Genomic DNA, 19,456 nt, shown 5'->3' with positions numbered 1-19,456 from the left:
ATTTACAAAAAGTATACAAATCTCTTACATATCTACCACGATAATCGGAACGGCTCGCAAACTCAGACTGCTATACCAGACAAGAAATAAAAATAGCCCACAAGCCCACAAATACGCTACAAAAATTCTCTAATTATAAAAAGGCGAAAATACTAATATTGGATAAAAGTAACGTAATTTACAAAATACCAAGTGGCAAGTGGCAACAACAATATTTGCAACTGCGTGTACATCGGAACAACAAAATCCAAGCTAAAAACAAGAATAACTCAACACAAATCGTACTTCAACTGACCCACTATATGAAAAGCAACCACACACCAAATTTCGATGAGACGACAATTTTACAACAAGAACAACACTATAACAAAAGACATACATTAGAAATGTTACACATATTAAACACACCAAACAACATACGACTAAACTACAAAACGGACACCGAAAACTGCGCTCACTTATACAGACATCTATTGAATTGTCAAATAGTTTCAACCGCCACGTCAAAGACGTGTATAACAATGTATGTTTTTTAAATTTTTTAATTTTATTTAATGAATCTTAATGTTAATTGTTTTTTATTTTTGTGTTAGTGCCCTGAAGACGGTTGCCGAAATGCAGCCGAAATATATTGGTATTACAAAGAGTATGCTTGGTAACAGTTACAATACACTTATTCATCAAGGTTACCTCAAACACTTTGCAACAGCCAAAGAGACGATTTGTTGTGTCTTTTGGGGACCCAAATGATTTTTAATTGTAGTTACTATCAATCTTGTTTGAGATGCGTCTTTATTTTACTAATCAACGTGCTTAATAAAAGCTGACTAAAACGGACAACTTTGTTACCGATGTGGTTCAATAATATATATCATAGTGAAAGTTAAATGAAAGATTCAATGACCTAAATTTCTACAACATCCAACCATTACGGGTCCCATCTAGTTGGTCCTTCTAGCCCCGTGGGTAGGTTACTTGCCCCAGCCTCCCTGAAATGAAGCCACACACTCTGAAGCAAATAAATTATGTTCTATAAAGAATAATTGACAAAAAAATGTTATTAAACAAAAAATAAAAAAAATTACAATGTGGAAAATTTGACTCAGAGTCTCACAAAAAAGTGGTGGAGCACCCAAAGTAAGCGAGAGTTAACCTCCCTTATAAAGAAAAACAGTAAGCAAGGCAGACAAACTCATTACCCAGTTTCTTCTTCCCATCCCAAGTAATGGCTGGACATTCACAGAGAATGTGTATAATTCGTCTTTCACCAAGCTCAACCTACACTCTGGAGTATTTTGAAGAGACGATATTTAACTTTGTCTTGCCCTGTGAGGTCAAGTACCATTAACAAGCGAAGAACTAACAAGCACATTAGCTTGCCTGAGCCCCTTGCTTGAGTGATATACCTTTAATGAGGGGAACTCGTCCGTTACTTCATTGATATATACATGACTATATAATGACTAGGGAACCAGAAGTGAGTTACACTGTTACACATTAGCTGCTGGAGACAGTCTTAGCAGCTTGTTACATGTTTTGAGGTTATACTATTTCGCAGAGAAAGCCCAAATTGCAGCTCTTAGACCTTCTTAATATATAATTTCTGCTTGGCTATAAATGGAACCAACTCTTTTTCTCGTTTCGCTTCTTGGCTACGGCCCAGCCCGGCAAGCTCGTGCCTCTGATAAAGCTGTACTTAAAAATTATATAACAATTAATCTGTCTGTATTTACTAATTTTGCCCGGTGTCTATGTATTTACTGCCGTTGCTGTCCCCTCCGCCTCCTACAAACATTTAATTCCGCTCGGCTACCCTAGGCGACGATAATTCAGTTTGGCCTAATTTCGCTACATTGATATCAGGTGTGAGGTTCTTCAGTGTGTTTGCAAGAACTCAGCCGACAATGCCTTAAAAGCGGGTCGCCAACAGAAGACAGCACTATACACGCAGCGCAACATCCAACAATGATGACGCTGTTGGAGGCAATTACTGAAGGAATGCTTAGTGCAGTTTGAAAACCGTAATTCCAACATATGTTTAAGGTCGATCGAATAAAGAATCAAAAGCTGGAATCAACGCTTTTTACCCATATAAGTCTTGTGGTGAGAATCTTAAAGCCAAAAAAAATATATCGTTCATTAAACCTTTTACCCAAGAGCGATGCATTCCGTGAAAAACTCTTCAAGTTAAATTTTCGCAAAGCTCTCTGAAACTAAGATTGAAACCGATTGGACAGAACTGCGCCCTTATAACAAATCACCCGCATTTATCCATAAAGGGTGGATTTTACGAAAAACTTCTTCAATTAATTTTCACAAAAATTATTGAAAATAAGTTTGAAGGCCATCAGATGGTTAACAAAAAACTTTTAAATAGTTATTTTCGACCAATTCACCACTCTTGCGGGTAGAATTAGGAAAATCGCCAAATAACGTTTTTTTTAAACACGGACCTTTCCAAATGAGCGTACACCCGGACATTCGGACATTCAACTTATGACCCGCATGCAAGGTGGGACATCATCAATTTTAAAATCATTTATTAAAGTAAATGTAGAAACGAACATATTCGATATTATACTCAATGCAAATACGATTTTTGATTGTTTTGACCGAGGTCTGGTACAATATACAAATGTAGCAGATTGCATAGAGACGTCGTTAGCTTTACCTGTGACCAATATCAAATCCCTTGTTGCTTGCTTTGTACAAATTCTTTCAGTTGTACTTTCTGCCGTTCAGAAAACTTTCTCAGGTATTGCTCCCTACTTTGGGTTCAACAACTATACCGAATGAATGTGCAGATTCGTGAAACAGGAAGTTCTTGATAATACCAAACTTCGGTACAGGTAGCTGAGATAGATTGGGATTAGATTCGGGGTATCGGATTAACTCTACGGTTACTGAGCTGCATTCCGCCAAGCCCAAAAATGTGTATTTGCGTTCAAGATCGTATGTGGATAGTCTGATTGGCCCATAGTGAATTTGAAAATGTAAGATTGGGTTAGTTTGAAATAGTTAAAGCCATCTCTCCACGTATTTCATATAAATATCTTAAACCAAAGTCTAATTATTGCATTTATGTTAATAAAGGGGAAATGGAAAACAATACATTTTTTTGGAGATTTCTCCTAATTAACATTAATTCTCATAATTAAATTATTTAAATATAATAGTGTGTGTTAATGATTAAAATATAGTTATAAGCTTTTGGAAGGCGTTTTTAAATCAACTCTGTAAAAACACCGACAGAATACCTGATTTTAAGAAACATCACACCATAAAAATTTTAAATTTTTCGTCATATGAGGCCCATTTTTATTACAAAGAGAATGCTTGGTAACAGTTACAATACACTTATTCATCAAGGTTACCTCAAACACTTTGCAACAGCCAAAGAGATGACTTTTTGTTTCTTTTGGCGACCCAAATAATTTTTATTGTAGTTACTATCAATCTTGTTTGAGATGCATCTTTATTTTAGTAATCAACGTGCTTAATAAAAGCTGACTAAAACGGACAACTTTGTTACCGATGTGGTTCAATAATATATATCATAGTGAACGTTTAATGAAAGATTCAATGACCTAAATTTCTACAACATCCAACCATTACGGGTCCCATCTTGTTGGTCCTTCTAGCCCCGTGGGTAGGTTACTTGCCCCAGCCTCCCTGAAATGAAGCCACACACTCTGAAGTAAATAAATTATGTTCTATATAGAATAATTGACAAAAAAATGTTATTAAACAAAAAATAAAATAAATTACAATGTGGAAAATTTGACTCAGAGTCTCACAAAAAAGTGGTGGTGCACCCAAAGTAAGCGAGAGTTAACCTCCCTTATAAAGAAAAACAGTAAGCAAGGCAGACAAACTCATTACCCAGTTTCTTCTTCCCATCCCAAGTAATGGCTGGACATTCACAGAGAATGTGTATAGTTCGTCTTTCACCAAGCTCAACCTACACTCTGGAGTATTTTGAAGAGATGATAATAACCTTTGTCTTGCCCTGTGAGGTCAAGTACCATTAACAAGCGAAGAACTAACAAGCACATTAGCTTGCCGGAGCCCCTTGCTTGAGTGATATACCTTTAATGAGGGGAACTCGTCCGTTACTTCATTGATATATACATGACTATATAGTGACTAGGGAACCAGAAGTGAGTTACACTGTTACACATTAGCTGCTGGAGAAAGTCTTACCAGCTTGTTACATGTTTTGAGGTTATACTATTTCGCAGAGAAAGCCCAAATTGCAGCTCTTAGACCTTCTTAATATTTAATCTCAATTGCGAATATCGAATTGGCAAGATACTTTCTGCACTTGAAGTTTAAGTGTTAAGTCCAATGATGGCACCTGCTTTCTGTTTAGCTTTAAATCCAACGGTGAACTTTTGTCTGGCTTCGACTCGCTGCAAGGGCTGCCATTATCCTCGGAACTTCGGGATTAAGGACAACTGCGGTGATCTTGGTATGTTCCTGAGCCGTTCTCATCTACTGCATTACTAGATAACTACCATATTGTATCAAAAACAGCGGAATAAACATTGCCCTCTCTACTGCTCCTCCTTTGTCGCTACATTGGTCTAAATAGCTTATCAAATATCGCGATCACTATCACTCTATCGATATACTGGCTTGCAATTTAACCATCTCTTTTTCTCGCTTCTCTTCTTGGCTACGGCCCGGCAACCACATGCCTCTGACAGCTGTACTTAAAAATTATAAAACAATTAATCTGTCTGTATTTACTAATTTTGCCCGATGTTTATGTATTGACTGCCGTTGCTGACCCCTCCGCCTCCTACAAACATTTAATTTCGCTCGGCTACCCGAGGCAACGATAATTCACTTTGGCCCAGGTGTTTTAGACAATGGACTTTCAAACCGGGTACTTCAGGTTGAGATGGACAATGGCTCAAGGACGAAGTATTGCTGGCCGTAATGTCACCTAACCATACAAGCCCGAAGCCTTAATTGCTCGCTGGATTGTACGCATGAACTAATATGAAATGAATATCCAGCATCGCAGTGGCAAACACCACTGAATCGCAGACAGCCTTTCTCATCGGCCCCGTGGCGACGGTCGCATTGCAACAACACCCGAACAGAACGACAAACACTGTGTCCTGTTCCTACAAATTTAGTTAATTGACAACGCTAAGCAGCAAAACGCGGAACCGACAAACTAATGAAGCCCTACTATAGTGCGCTCACTGAACGAAGTGAAATGCCAAGAATGGGACGTACCGCCGCACGTTCCGTCAGCAGCCAAGTTCCTTGCCCACTACTACAACAATTGCCAAGAGGGCATCGCCCTCCATACTCAGCACTTAACAAAGTGCGTTATGGTGTCCGTTCCCACTCTACAGAGTTTAAGCCCGACGACTTCACTTGGATGTACGCTCCGATACACAGTGTCGATACCCAAAATTACAGACCAATTGGATGGGATCACCGTAGCACGCCGTAACTCTTGGTTTATGAGGCGCGGCTGCCTGGAATGCGCACGACGAGAATGGTTCATGTCAACCATCTTGAGCCTTACCAGTCTATATCGGTATATCGATATATCGTCTGGCATTTGGACCAAATATTTTTCTTGCCTCTTTTCTTGACAATGGCTGGCAACCAAGTGCCTCGAATCAAGCTTTTCTTAAAAATAATATTAACAATGAATAAAGCTATCCGTACTTATTAATCTTGCCCGATGTCTATGTGTTGACTGCCGTTTCAACACAATTTCACTATAAAATGTTGTCCAACAGATTTTAGCTGCGTAGAAAACAACAGCCATGAAAATTTTGTAGTAAAAAGAGTATTTGGTATTGGAAAGTAAATTGTATAACTTTTGTGAACGTCTTTTTAAGGTCTGTATTTATTTCGAGAAATTGTATCTATATCCTATCAAGATATCGGCATCGCATCCGAGGAATCATTTTCACACGAATGCTGTGTGGTGTGTCTGCTTCGATTACTAAAAAAATAAAGTTATATTCTGTATTCAAGAGGGCAGGTTTTTTAAATATGACGAAAAAATATACATACAACTCTCCAGTAATAGCGGACATAATAATGGAAGAACTGTTAGACAATATTACTGATAAATTGACAACAAAACCTAAACTTCTGACAAAATTATGTAGATGACTTTTTTGCTGTAACGGCCAAAACAGAAGCATAAATCATTCATTCGTTTCACAAACACATCAAATTCACAGTAGAACTAGAACAAGACGGGAAGCTACCATTTTTAGACACATTGGGAAACAGAGTGGATAATTCACTCAAAATTAAGTGGTATATGAAACCCACAGTCTCTAGACGAATACTCAACTTTAACTCTTACCACCCAAAAAGTGTGATTATAAATACAGCACTAAGCTGTATATACCATAAAGAAATTGAACACGAAATTAAAAAACTATTGACCATAAATGATTTCCCGAAGAATATAATTAGAACATTACTTTAAAGACAACATATCAGAACACTAAAGCCAACAAAATTTACAAAAAGTATACAAATCTCTTACATATGTACCACGATAATCGGAACGGCTCGCAAACTCAGACTGCTATACCAGACAAGAAATAAAAATAGCCCACAAGCCCACAAATACGCTACAAAAATTCTCTAATTATAAAAAGGCGAAAATACTAATATTGGATAAAAGTAACGTAATTTACAAAATACCAAGTGGCAAGTGGCAACAACAATATTTGCAACTGCGTGTACATCGGAACAACAAAATCCAAGCTAAAAACAAGAATAACTCAACACAAATCGTACTTCAACTGACCCACTATATGAAAAGCAACCACACACCAAATTTCGATGAGACGACAATTTTACAACAAGAACAACACTATAACAAAAGACATACATTAGAAATGTTACACATATTAAACACACCAAACAACATACGACTAAACTACAAAACGGACACCGAAAACTGCGCTCACTTATACAGACATCTATTGAATTGTCAAATAGTTTCAACCGCCACGTCAAAGACGTGTATAACAATGTATGTTTTTTAAATTTTTTAATTTTATTTAATGAATCTTAATGTTAATTGTTTTTTATTTTTGTGTTAGTGCCCTGAAGACGGTTGCCGAAATGCAGCCGAAATATATTGGTTATATTCAAACATGATTGCGTTTTCATTTTGTCTTGAATAAAAATGCCCCGGACCTCGAGCCAGCAAAACAAATAATTAAAGAAATAAAGTTTGTTAGAAAGTGACTCATATTGCTACCCATAAAAAAAGCAAAGCGATAGGCTAAATATCAACTTCCATAAGTTCCAACTTATTCCATTGACTTACACAACAATTAGCAAATGGCTCTTGGATAAGCACCATGATTCCATCCTCGGATACTAGCACGTTTAGTGGGGCTGACGAAAGTACTGGGTTCTGCAAATGCAGAAATTCAACCAAGGCGACTTGATTAATGGAAGCATTCTTCGTCGCTGTCTTCATGTTTGCGTTTCCTCAGCTGAGATACGCCGATTCTTTAGACGATCTGATATCCAGCTTCTAGCTTTTGATAATATGGTTGTAGGATATAGTAGCAGGCTTGGAATGGATCTTCCCCTTTTTTTTTTTTTTTTGTGTGGGAATTCAACCCCAACTGGTGGTTTCATCACGGCATTAGCCCTAGGTAGTCCGTAGCCGATTGAAGCCTTGAAAAACTTTTGTAGTCGAACAGCTACAACACAGTTTTAGCGCCAAGAGGGCATGTCGAAACTCTGGGAGATAATCCTGGATGTGTGATGGAATAGTGCTTCCGGTTTTGGAGTCTAAGGACATTACCTCAAACATATTTTTAAAATGTTCGTTACCCGAATCGAGAATTCTCTTCTCATCACACATGGAGTTGGTTGTCGTAATGGGAAATATAAGTTACAGCATGGTTACAGCATACAGCTAAAGCTACGAAAATCGAAAAAAATTTGTTATTGATAATATTGATATATATCCTTTTAGATGGTATTATATTTTTGTCTTAAGATATGTAACGCATAAAACGAGACTTGGAGCTTTTGTATCAAGGCAAAAGCTTTACAATTTACATAAAAATTGAACTATAAACATGTATAAAAAGTTGTTCTTAAATTCAATTTGTGCAATAGTATAAATAAATTAAAAATAAAAAAAGTTCCCTCGGTGCTCGCAACAAACCACACTATTTGCCGCCGCCTCTACTGACATCCACACCAACAACTAATCGCTACAAAAAAAAATTTAAATAGCAGCACATACACACAGCAGAAAAAACAACACAATCACAATTGCAATGCTGTTGAAAGCATTCAATAAATATGCGCATGAATGTGTGTGTGTACATGTATAAAGAAGTTCTTGCAATTTGCTGGCTGCCGCAAAATACGTTTTCTTTAATACCTACTGTATTTCTTAACTGATCTTCATCAAATTTTGAATAGTAGATTGTGCTATAGAATATTTGTGTATTCTCAAGTCTATTGAACTAACATTGTGATTTAACTTGATGGGCAATACAAATTGGTCTATTTACTAGAATTATAGCTATGTGGTGGAAGCGGGGAGGTTGCGATAGCTAAGTATAATATGAAAGATACTTGATATCAGAAACTACATGTCAAGTTTGGTGAATCTTTTTATCGATTACTTGGAAACGGGCTAATTTATAGATTATCGGAAACAAACTCGTACTGCTCGGGCATTAGGAGGATCTACGTTAAAAATTTCAAGTCTCTACCTCTTATAGGTTCTGAGATCCTTGCGTTCATACATACAGATGGATGGACGTACGGACGGAAGGAAAGTCAGATGTGCATGGCTAGAGCAACTTAACTATTGACGCTAATCAAGTAAATATATATACTTTATGACGTGGGAGATGCTTCCTTCTGGCTGTTACATACATTTGAACAAATACATTTTACCCCTTTTACCCATTTTTAATGGGTTCACTGTATAAAAAGGGATATCTTTGGTGCGTCCTTTTGACATGGTTTTACAAATATTTTAGGAGAATAGCACTCCTCGTAATTGTCTTATTTAGCCAAGACATCTTTTGAAAACAGCCAGATTTTCATTCCTACTTTTTGCCCAATAATTTCTACGGTGCTATGTGATATAGTAATAGGATGTTCATACGATTTTGGTTATATGTAACCATAGTGATACAAATGAATACAAATTTTTCGGTATACTCCTGAAAAATAAAATGGTTTTTATTCAGTAACTAAATTTTAGATAATTATTATGACAGCTACATATACAGGGTCCCCTGTTAAAAAAGTTGTAATAATTTATAAGAAAATCGTAAATCCAAAAAAGGCAAAGGTACTCCAATGATTATATGATATATATGTATATGTATATACATATATATAGGGTACTTTCAACCCGAATGCAACATACATATGTATGTATGTATTTAATTTCTGCCTGGACTGAAAAACTTGCCTATCGACGCCGCTCTTGACAATTCTCTAATATATATACTTGATGGGATCTCCTTCCTTGCGTTGAAAATTTGTGAAAAAAAATATTACTTTCTACAAGTTCATAAATGGCTCCTTGAATGCTGAATTGGGTCAGTCGAAACAAGACATATTGTGCAATTTAAAAAGTTATCGATTTTAAAAGATATCGGACTCTACACAATTCTTTATAACAAGTCCTCTATGGGATATGTAGTCAATTTAACTGATTTAATTAAAAAAATAATTCCACAAAAATTTTAACACGAAATAAAAATATGAACATTTTTAACGGAGTCTCCCATTATGGTACTAATTTTAAAATAAACATGTATTTCTATTTAGAGCGCGGAAGTTGGGATGCGAAGCATTGTTATGTTGGACGAGCAAGGAGGTAAGACATCTAAAGTAAAGGAAATAGAAAATATACCCAACTGCTAAAAGTACATAATAATATTAATTTTTTTTCTCAAAAAGTAGCATGTTGTCAACTCTATTTATTTATCTTGCAAAGCCTTTAAACATACCTCTAGCAAATGCCTACATTAGAATTGTTAATCAAGCTGGTTGCTTTGAGCAATGCCATCTTTGATGAATTTAGCCAACATTAGATATTTTTAGGTATTGCATTAACAAATTGAGTATTTTTTTTTTAAATCTTGAACACTTGTATGGTAGAAAGCACTCAGGACCATCATTCCTTTAAGTTCCGGTATGTCCCTTAAAGACAGATATCAGTTTTGTTTTTTGGCTGTTTGTCTAAGCCGATTTGGTAAAACCGATCTTTTTCAATATACATATTTGAGACCACTTATAACAAAATCTATTATTAAACATATTTCGCGGCCAAGCTTATTTCAGAAAGAATGATTACATTTTGGCTATTTTGTGTGTTGGCAGCAATAAAGTCATTTACACCTTAAAAAAATTTATAATTATTTTTGGTGACATGCGATGACATAGTGTTAATAGGTTACAGGCCATCAACGTAAATTGATAAGCATACAAGGGTGTTAATTAGTTGAGCAGAGTGCCAGACAGCATAAAACTGCGCTTAAAACACACAGCACAAGTCCGGTTTAGGGTAACTTAATTAGTACTTCTTAATTAAGCTTTCTGTTACCGCTGGATCCAGATCACAGTACGCTTTGAATCAAGAATTACATATGTTTTTCTACTTGGCTTCTGTTGATAACGTCAGGTGCGTTTCCACTAGAACTGTCGGTGAGCAGCTGCTTTCATTCTTGGTTGTTTTCTACAAAATTACCGTCTAGTGATCCTGGTTTAGCTGGTTAGTTAGCCAGCAGTCCTTATGGACATTTCATTATTGTTGGTTATTTTTTTGCAGAATAAAGATCAGAATTTTCGTCTTAGCTTGCCACACATTTACTTAAAATTTCATTAGTTGATTCGATAGACATATGTGCATTAATTTCCTGTGCTAATTTGTATAGACTTCTCATTTCCGTTCTAAACTGATCGACCTCATGTGTCTACCACGAGTTGCGGTTACACCTTGGAGCGCAGCTCATTTGAAAATGTTTTCCCCAGCTTAGTCGCAGATCCGAAAAAAAACACTCGGTGGAGTTCGGACACACAATTACAGAATAAACAATAACAATAATGTAGAAACACAGCGCATCTTTTATTTTATTTATTTATTTATTAATGGCCAACAAACACGAGTGTCTTACTAATTATTTAATGCATCAAGTTATAAAAATTAAATGCCAAAAGCCTAATTAGAATACTGAATTTTCTAATAACTTCACCGACCGATGGATGTGTTTTATTTGCCCGTACTGCCAGCTGTTCCCCCTTTCACAGCTAATTTTGTCAGTGACGTTATTAGAGCCTACAGCTAAGAAAGAAGGTTAGTAGAGAAAGTAGTGTTTTTAAGTTCAAATTAAAAATAATCTTAATTTCCTATATTATTTAAAAATATACATAAAAAGAAAAGGAAACAAAGAAGCTATTAATAAAGTGAAGAAGTTTAAACTAGATATATAGAGTGTTAGGTAGAGATAGTGATGGAAATTCATAGCTGTGAATTGTCAGTGAGTTCCTGAAAGTTTCCTGAGGGCAACGATTTTATTTAGGGGTAGAAAACATTCGGTCGAGAAAACGTGATACAAACTATTATAATTTTTAAATAGTACACGAATATAATTGTGCATGGCATAATCTGTTGTGCACGTAGATAGGAATAAGGGGCGACAATTCCTCTAGACGGAACAGAGAATTGAGGACGCCCTATCAGAAAAGAAGAATCTATGTCGCCAACAATTAACTTATGTAGGAAGACAACACCAAGGATTGTCCTACGGTTGGTTAACGACGGAAGATCAAGCAGAAGAAGCATGCTGGAGTAGAATGGCAACCGAAGATTAGAGTCCCAATTTAAACTTCGTAAGGCAAAAAGCAGAAATTGCTTCTGAACAGATTCAATACGATCCTGGCTATTGTTATACTGCAGATGCAAAAGCAGTATTCAGGGATAGGGCGAACAAGAGAGATGTATAAGAGTTTGGTTATGCAAGGATCGTTAAACTCCTTGGGCCAACATTTAATAAATCCAATCACACCTTAGGCGTCATAAACATACACTTTGAACAATTTAGATGCAATTGATTGGTCGAACACCAAAGTTGCAGGAGAGTGATGTAAGGGATTAATGTATGAGAGAATAAGTTTCACATCGTCCGCATACACAAGTACATTTGCTAGTGATAAAAGCGAGGGGAGATCATTTATAAAAAGAGTAAAGATTCAAGTAAAGCATTACTTTTTCATTCCTACCTTTTAAATAAGAAGAAATCCAATGCAAAAAAGACGGAGGGAAACCTAAACGGTCAAGTTTTTTGGAGTTAAATATCATAGTGCACAGAGTCAAACGCCTCACTGAAGTCAGTGTAAATGACAAATGACAAAATGACATCAGTTTGCATTTAAAAAAGAAAGCATCATTTACCAAGGAAGTAAATTAAAGCAGATTGGTCGTAGTTGAAAAAAAAGGATAGCGAACAAATTTGCAATGTCCTTGTAATTTTTTATATCAGACTTTCCACCTTTCTTGTGGAGAGGAATTATCTAAGATTTTTTTTTTCGCGCGAATCCCGTTGCAATGTACTGCATCCCACCACCCGCCCAACCGACCGAGGCGTAACGTACGACACGAGTTGCGAAGTACCAAACGAATACAAACTACGACTGTATGCTAGTACTATTTTCTTTATACGAGGAAGAAAAGACTCCGAGCAGAATACTCTGTAATGCTTGTTATAATTATCACAGAGAACCCTGAACAGTTCCTGCAAGGCATAGTTAGTTGATTAAAATTGAAGTATTAGAGGTGTATAATTACGGGTTAGTCTAGTCGGAACAGATAGGTTTAATTGTCTAATCAACCCAGAAGTTTCGCTTTCACCCATAATTAGCCTATGAATAATTATTACACCAAGCATGGTTCTACGATTAATTAAAGACGGAAGATTCATCATCAGAAATCTGCCGGTAACCGCACACAAAGAGCAAAGCAACAAGAATTATTCCTGTACAGATTCAATTCTGTCTTCATGAATAGAATTTTGTGGTGACCAGATATATGAGGCAATCAAGTATAGGTCGTACCAAAGATATATAAAGGGTTTTTGTCGTGTACGGATCGTCAAACTCCTTAGACTATCGCTTGATGAAACCTAATACAATTCTGGCCTTGTTGTCCAAGGTCTTAAAATGACAGTGAAACTTAAGTTTATGATCAAGGATGACACCTAGATCATTAACTTCATTACAAGTACTGTTAACACGCTCGAGCGGTAAGCTATCAAGGATGTAAGAAACCAATTGAGGAGGGCTTCTATAGAAAATCATTGCCTTACATTTGGAGTAGTAGCATAATTTCACATCATCAGCATACATTATCACTCGAGAGTGAGACAGTATCGAAGTAGCGGCCCAAGATGACTACTTTGAGGAACACCGGAAGTCACCAGAATACGTTTAGAAAACGAATTTCTGGGTTCTGTTATGCAAATGCTTTGAAATCCAGTTCAAGAGATTGACTGTATAGCCGAGAAGGCATAATTTATGAAGCAGTAAGGAGTGGTTGACAGAGTCGAAAGGCTTACTGAAATCAGTATAGATGACGTCAATCTGCATTCTTTTCTTAAACCCATTAATTACAAGCGAAGTAAACTCAAGAAGGTTAGTGGTTGTAGATTTTCTCTTCACGAATCTATGCTGGGAAGGTGAAATAAAAGAACTACATAAATGTTGCAGTTGATATGTAATGATTCTCTCAAAAGCTTTAGGTATAGCGGTTAATTTGGAAATACCTCTATAGTTTTCGACTGGGAGATAATGTATAATTCTTTCCAAATGGTCGGAAAAGATAAAGTGTTTACAAGCAATTACAAAAGTTTTAAGACAGGCCGTGAGTAACCCGGCTTGATTGTGTTCTTTCCAATGAGATGGAAAGACAGAAGATTCAAGGGATACATTAAAGGGGTTTAGCTTGGACGAAGAAGGGAAGAACTACACTCCTTGGGTAGACAACTAGGAATATTGTCAGACCCAGAAGAGTAAAAAGATGTTAAACAATTTATAGCAGATAGAAGAGAGAATTAATAGGGGATTTAAATGGGAATTAATAGGAGCATGTATGCAAATATAGAAAGTAATATTATAACGGTAAGCATTATTATTAGGACAGACAGAAGAGTAAGTTGATTGGAAAAAATTGGCAAAGAGGTTAGCAGAATCAGAATCATTGCTAGCTTTATCCATCCCGAAGGAAAAATAAGATAGCAAACTTGAAGATTTACGCTTCAAGCTTACAAAATTATAAAACTGTCTCGGATTTTGGGAAAATTGCCTTTAGGAACGAGTAAGAACATTTTCATAGCACTGAGAAATCAGAAAAAAGAAGTTCGACCTGGTGATATAGAATATTTTGCCAATATTCGAAGCAGACTTATTAAACTTTTTAAAATATTTAGATTTTATATTTGTTAGTAAGCCAGCAATTAAAGGATTTAATTTGGGTATATACATATCTAAAAGGGAATTTAGGGTGTTATAAAAAAAATTAATAGCAGTATTCATATCAACCGAGTCATATAAAAAAGACAAATCAGTTGGATAAATACGTTGATTAAGCAAGGAAAACGGCGCGGCTTATTCATAGCTAATGAATACGAAATAAGAGGATTGCCATTGAACATTGCAACTTCTAAAATAAGATGATATACATCCTCAGGAAGAGATAAATTAGGGGACCTGGACACATTAGCAATAAGGTAATCGTGGACATATACAAGATCAAGTGTTCAATTCAAATGATTAAAAATTGAATTGATTTGAAACAACGAAAGGTCCAGCATGCAATATGTGAAGTCATGCTGTGCTGAGGGTACTAGATAATTTTCGTCAGTGAATAACTACCAGGAGTTTTTCGGTAAATTAAAATCACCCAAGATTATAAATAGGTCATTATCACGCACATGTGTAGAAACTTCTTTAATACACGTAATATATTTCATATAAACTTGAATTTCAGAAGAAGAAGGAATATAGGAGCATATGATATAAATAGCGCGTGATGGAAAAGTCACCTCTTCAGTAGGCGTAGTAAAACAGAAAGGTTCTGACTGGAGAGGGGCTTTAACGGCAATTAATACCCCACCACCTGGAGTCGGCCGATCATTTCGATGCGTAATGAAATTGTTCGAAAAAACTAAATCAGATATGGTTGAATTTAACCATGTATCTGAAAATGCAATTATATCCGAATCGAAGGAAGTAACCGTACCTTGTATCGAAGGTACCGGATGGGTGACAGCGATAGGCTGGTTTCGCTTCTTTTTTTTACTTAAGCTCGTGGACAGAAGTCGCAAATTACAGTCAACACTTTCGGGTTGTCTGCAAAACAACAGTTTTTGTCGGACAGAATGAATAAGGGAGAAAGAAAACACACAAAGTTATGTTTCTGCGCAGCAAACCCTAGGTACGAGCAAAGACACTTTTCGACGTTTTTCTTTCGCACATGTTTTTCCACGAACACTGACCTAAAAAAATAGTTGCCAAAGTGTCTTTTGTGGATATGCATGTATGAACTTGCGTGCTTGTGTGTGTCTAAAGAAATTGCCTACAAGCATAACTGTATTATGTCGTGCCCTCTTCTTCTTTCTCTCTCTTTCTTGCTCTAGCTTTCATTCACATCATCACATGGCAACAACAAGAAAAGACACTTTTCGCTTCCACTTTTTTCGTTGTGCTTTTCGGCAGACTCACATTTTCTGTGCGACCGACCGAATGTGTCCTGTTAAGATATTACTCTTAGACAAAACAGTAGCATTGCTCAACCAAAACAGAGTACAAAGAACACAAACGCCACGAAATAAAGTGGTCGATTGAGAGCGAAACCGAATCTGCTTCGTATTTTTCTGTGTTTTTGAGTGCAGACCGCACTGAAAGTAGGTGTTGACTGTTATTTGCGACCTTTACTCGTAAACAATCATGTGAGTACCCCAATATTTAGGATCACAAATAATTGGGAACGAATCATGTGAAACATTAATTTTGAGTGATGCTACTTCACGAGGTTGGAGAAATTAAATTTAGTTATTGACACGCTACCAGAAGATTTGCAATATAGGCAATGCATTACAAGTGTTGTCAGACGAATGCCGGGAATCAAAAACTTGCCTACGAGGGGCAACGACAGTCAAAATAGGAGCTAGTGGGGCCACAGAGGCACCGTGATTGCTTTTAACAATCTGGGCTAGATTGCGCGCAGGTCTACCTTAGCGGCCAGAAACTGACTTGACGATGCCTTCTTGGCAATGGCACCAGTCTTGGCCAAGTGAGCCCTGCACACTTGCGTCATATTCTCACACAGTTGGCAAGCTGCGGCTGTGCAGATTCTTCAGCCTGCTTGAACGTACAAGGTTTTTTACATCACGAAATATTGACTAGCGGGGTCAAAGATAAACAGAATAAAGGTAGGGCCAAAACAAAAGATAATCAAAACAAACACTAACAACAGCACGGAACTGACGCTGCGGTTGAAAATTACACTGCACAACAGATAGCACTTTGCACAAGTAATCAAAGCTTTTTAAATAAAGTAGAAAAGATGCAAAATTAACAAACAAGAACCAGGTTAGAAGCGCAAAAATATATACAAATTGGAGCTCAAGTATAACTCGTCAATCACTCTCAACTGAGAACTCTTTCTCTCTCTGTTAATGCCCGTGGTTCCCTAAGCTGAATATGTTGCTTTCTTTTAGCATATGTTGTATGAAGCCAAGGTATCTAAAAGCACCCGATCCACAATTATTTTATGAACAATCCTCCTTCTGCATACCAAGTAATATGATTGTAATGTAATGTAATGTAAAACAATTGCCCTGAAGACGGTTGCCGAAGTGCAGCCGTAATATATCGGTGATATTTCAAACAAAATTGCGTTTTTTCATTTTTGTCTTGAATAAAAACCACGGACCTCGACCCAAACAAACATATACATAATTATAACATGGAAAGGTCGCCAAATCCAGCATTAAGTTGTTGATTTACTTTATCGCAATTAAATACTTTTACTTTTTTAATTTTTATTTTTTTGTGCACATTATTCACGTATAGACACTTTTTGGTGTTTGAAGTGAACGGGCGTACTCGCAGAATAAAATTAAATATCAATATTCGAGTGCACGCACAACCGGCTAAACGCGGCTTTTGCAATCCCGCACAAAGATTGTAACGCATTAAGTATTTGATACCAATAACAAACAGAAAGAAAAAAACACAAAAACGGCAAAAATTAAAACAAAACTACTTGCTGACAAACCAATTTCTTTTAAGTGAAACGAAATAAAATCAAACCGAAAAAAAGGTGATCAAAAAGAAAGTCGTCTGGCAATGCCAATAGAGCCACCATTCCAGTGAGTGCTGAGAACAGCAACCCACAATGAGTAACAAGGGGTCGACTCGAACTAACGAGGTAGGCCAACTAAATGCTGACGCCGCTACGCCGCTGAGCACCACAATGCTTAACAGCCGCTTAACAACAACTACCAATAAATTCTCCGCGCTGGAGTCTGCAAGAAGTACTTCAGTTTCACGTTCCTACCCTTTAATGGACTCCGAAGACCTTGGCCCCATTACAAGGTATAAATATTATAATAGTAAACACATTTAATTGCCAAAGGAAGATCGGTAATATTTTATTTTCTGAGATATCTTGATCAATTCCGAAATTTTTTAAATATATATAAACCAATTGAAGTCAACATCAGGCCACTATAGCATATGCCATGAGAAAGATGTGTCGAAAACTAAGTTCTTATGTGAACAATTTTAATTTTTTTGTCGTAAGACAAATGTTTACTGAAGTGTTCAAGCTTCTGCGTGCCGATCTTGATAAGATTTTTGCACATACATAAGTATATAAGCAGCATAATAAAACTAGTTTTGCAGATATGTGATTGATGATTGGTGAATGGTACAGGAGCTTAATTTGCGACCAATCGTTCCTATGCCAACTATACGAAATAGTGGTTTGATGTTCATAGGACTTTTCATATGTGCAGGAAGTATATTTTAACATTTAAATACCGAGTTTGGTCAACATATCTTAAAGGAGAATTCTCCTTTTATGTGTAACATAAATACGATCAGACAAGGTAACTTAACCATCTTATATCTTACGATGAGGGGGAAAGTATAGGAAATTTACTTAATCCAGGGTTCCAAAAACATCACATTGAAATCTCTGTTGCCAATGTTATAATAATCATTGATCTTGTCTGCTTCGCTGGTGGAGCTTTGCTTACTCTATAAAATATTAAAAAATATCATAATACGAATTAGAAAAATTTCGGCATCAATTCTGTATAACACGTGTGCTGATATGAACTACACTAAGATTATAGACATTGACGAGCCTCGCGTCGTAAGGACAAGCTTTTTAAAGATATTTTAAAATATTAAAAAGGCGTTTGTAGACTCTAACGAGTCACTGCTGTCCGACATCTCTATCGTCGCTACAATTCATATGAGGGACTCATATATTCTGTAGCTGTATCCATATTTAATGGTTGTAGCAGACATTGCTGGTACTGAAGTAGACGGTATTCTATAGGTCCATTGGTCAAATGCGTTACTGGGTCCTCAAAGGGTCCTCCTTAGGGCTAACATGAAAGGCGCTCAAGAAATGTAACATTTTTTTTAAAGAAGCATCGGCATCACCGTGAAAAAAACGGCACCAAGACAGACCCACACCTTAAGTTTTAACTATACCGATTAAGCCCAAATGTTATCAATGCAATTCACTGCGATTTGCTTAATCTGATACGCTTTTACCACGAAATGCTGTTCGCGCCACAACTTAATATTTAGTATTTAGTAACGATGACAGCGATATTTAGTATTTTTGCTTTTATTCCGTGAAATGTTAATTGAATTGAATAACTATCGATATTGTCGATCGAGGACTCTCGTTCGAACATTGGCGCCCGAGCAGGGACCTGAAGATAAGGTCTAAGTCCGGAAGAAGCTAAACATTAAAGCTAATTGAAAGTACGCTTAATTCACTAAGTAAATAGGCTGGCAACTGCGGCGGCAACCTTGTATTGTGAGTCTGACTGTCTTGGTGAATATAATATTTCTTGCAGGCATGTTAAATTCAATTCGATTTGTGTGAATACAAGTATTATGAATTAAAGAAGGGTCAAAAGATTGGTAGATCAGCCCTAAAAAGTGTATGCAAATTTGTTTCATGTAGAAGTGGCAATAAAGTGAGGCAAGTATTCATTCAAATGTACATTAACATATTGAGAGCTACAGTTCCATTGTATGCTTACTTGCCCAAAGTATAGGAGCGCACTTTGGTGTGCTCACACGCCAACATACATACATCTCGACATAGCAGCAACCTGAATGACTTTGACTTGACATTGGTTTTTAGTTCCTTTTG

The 19,456-nt window shown here is 36.6% G+C and overlaps 1 protein-coding gene across 1 annotated transcript in view; it reads left to right on the top strand.

The window, feature by feature from the left end:
- Window positions 1–19,456, top strand: part of LOC135438060 (synaptosomal-associated protein 25-like) — a 123,403-nt gene that overhangs the window by 81,744 nt on the left and 22,203 nt on the right. Inside the window, exon 2 of the mRNA XM_064696181.1 lies at window positions 9,823–9,871. Within this exon, the coding sequence (XP_064552251.1) occupies window positions 9,823–9,871 (49 nt within the window). The remainder of the gene's footprint in view (window positions 1–9,822; window positions 9,872–19,456) is intronic.

The sequence above is a fragment of the Drosophila montana genome, unplaced genomic scaffold (assembly GCF_035044405.1).
Source record: "Drosophila montana isolate Dmon_TW-CO22-7 unplaced genomic scaffold, ASM3504440v1 contig_3838_1, whole genome shotgun sequence".
Classification (NCBI taxonomy): Eukaryota; Metazoa; Arthropoda; class Insecta; order Diptera; family Drosophilidae; genus Drosophila; species Drosophila montana.
The sequence above is the reverse complement of the archived record's forward strand: the minus strand, read 5'-3'. Positions and strand labels throughout refer to the sequence as shown.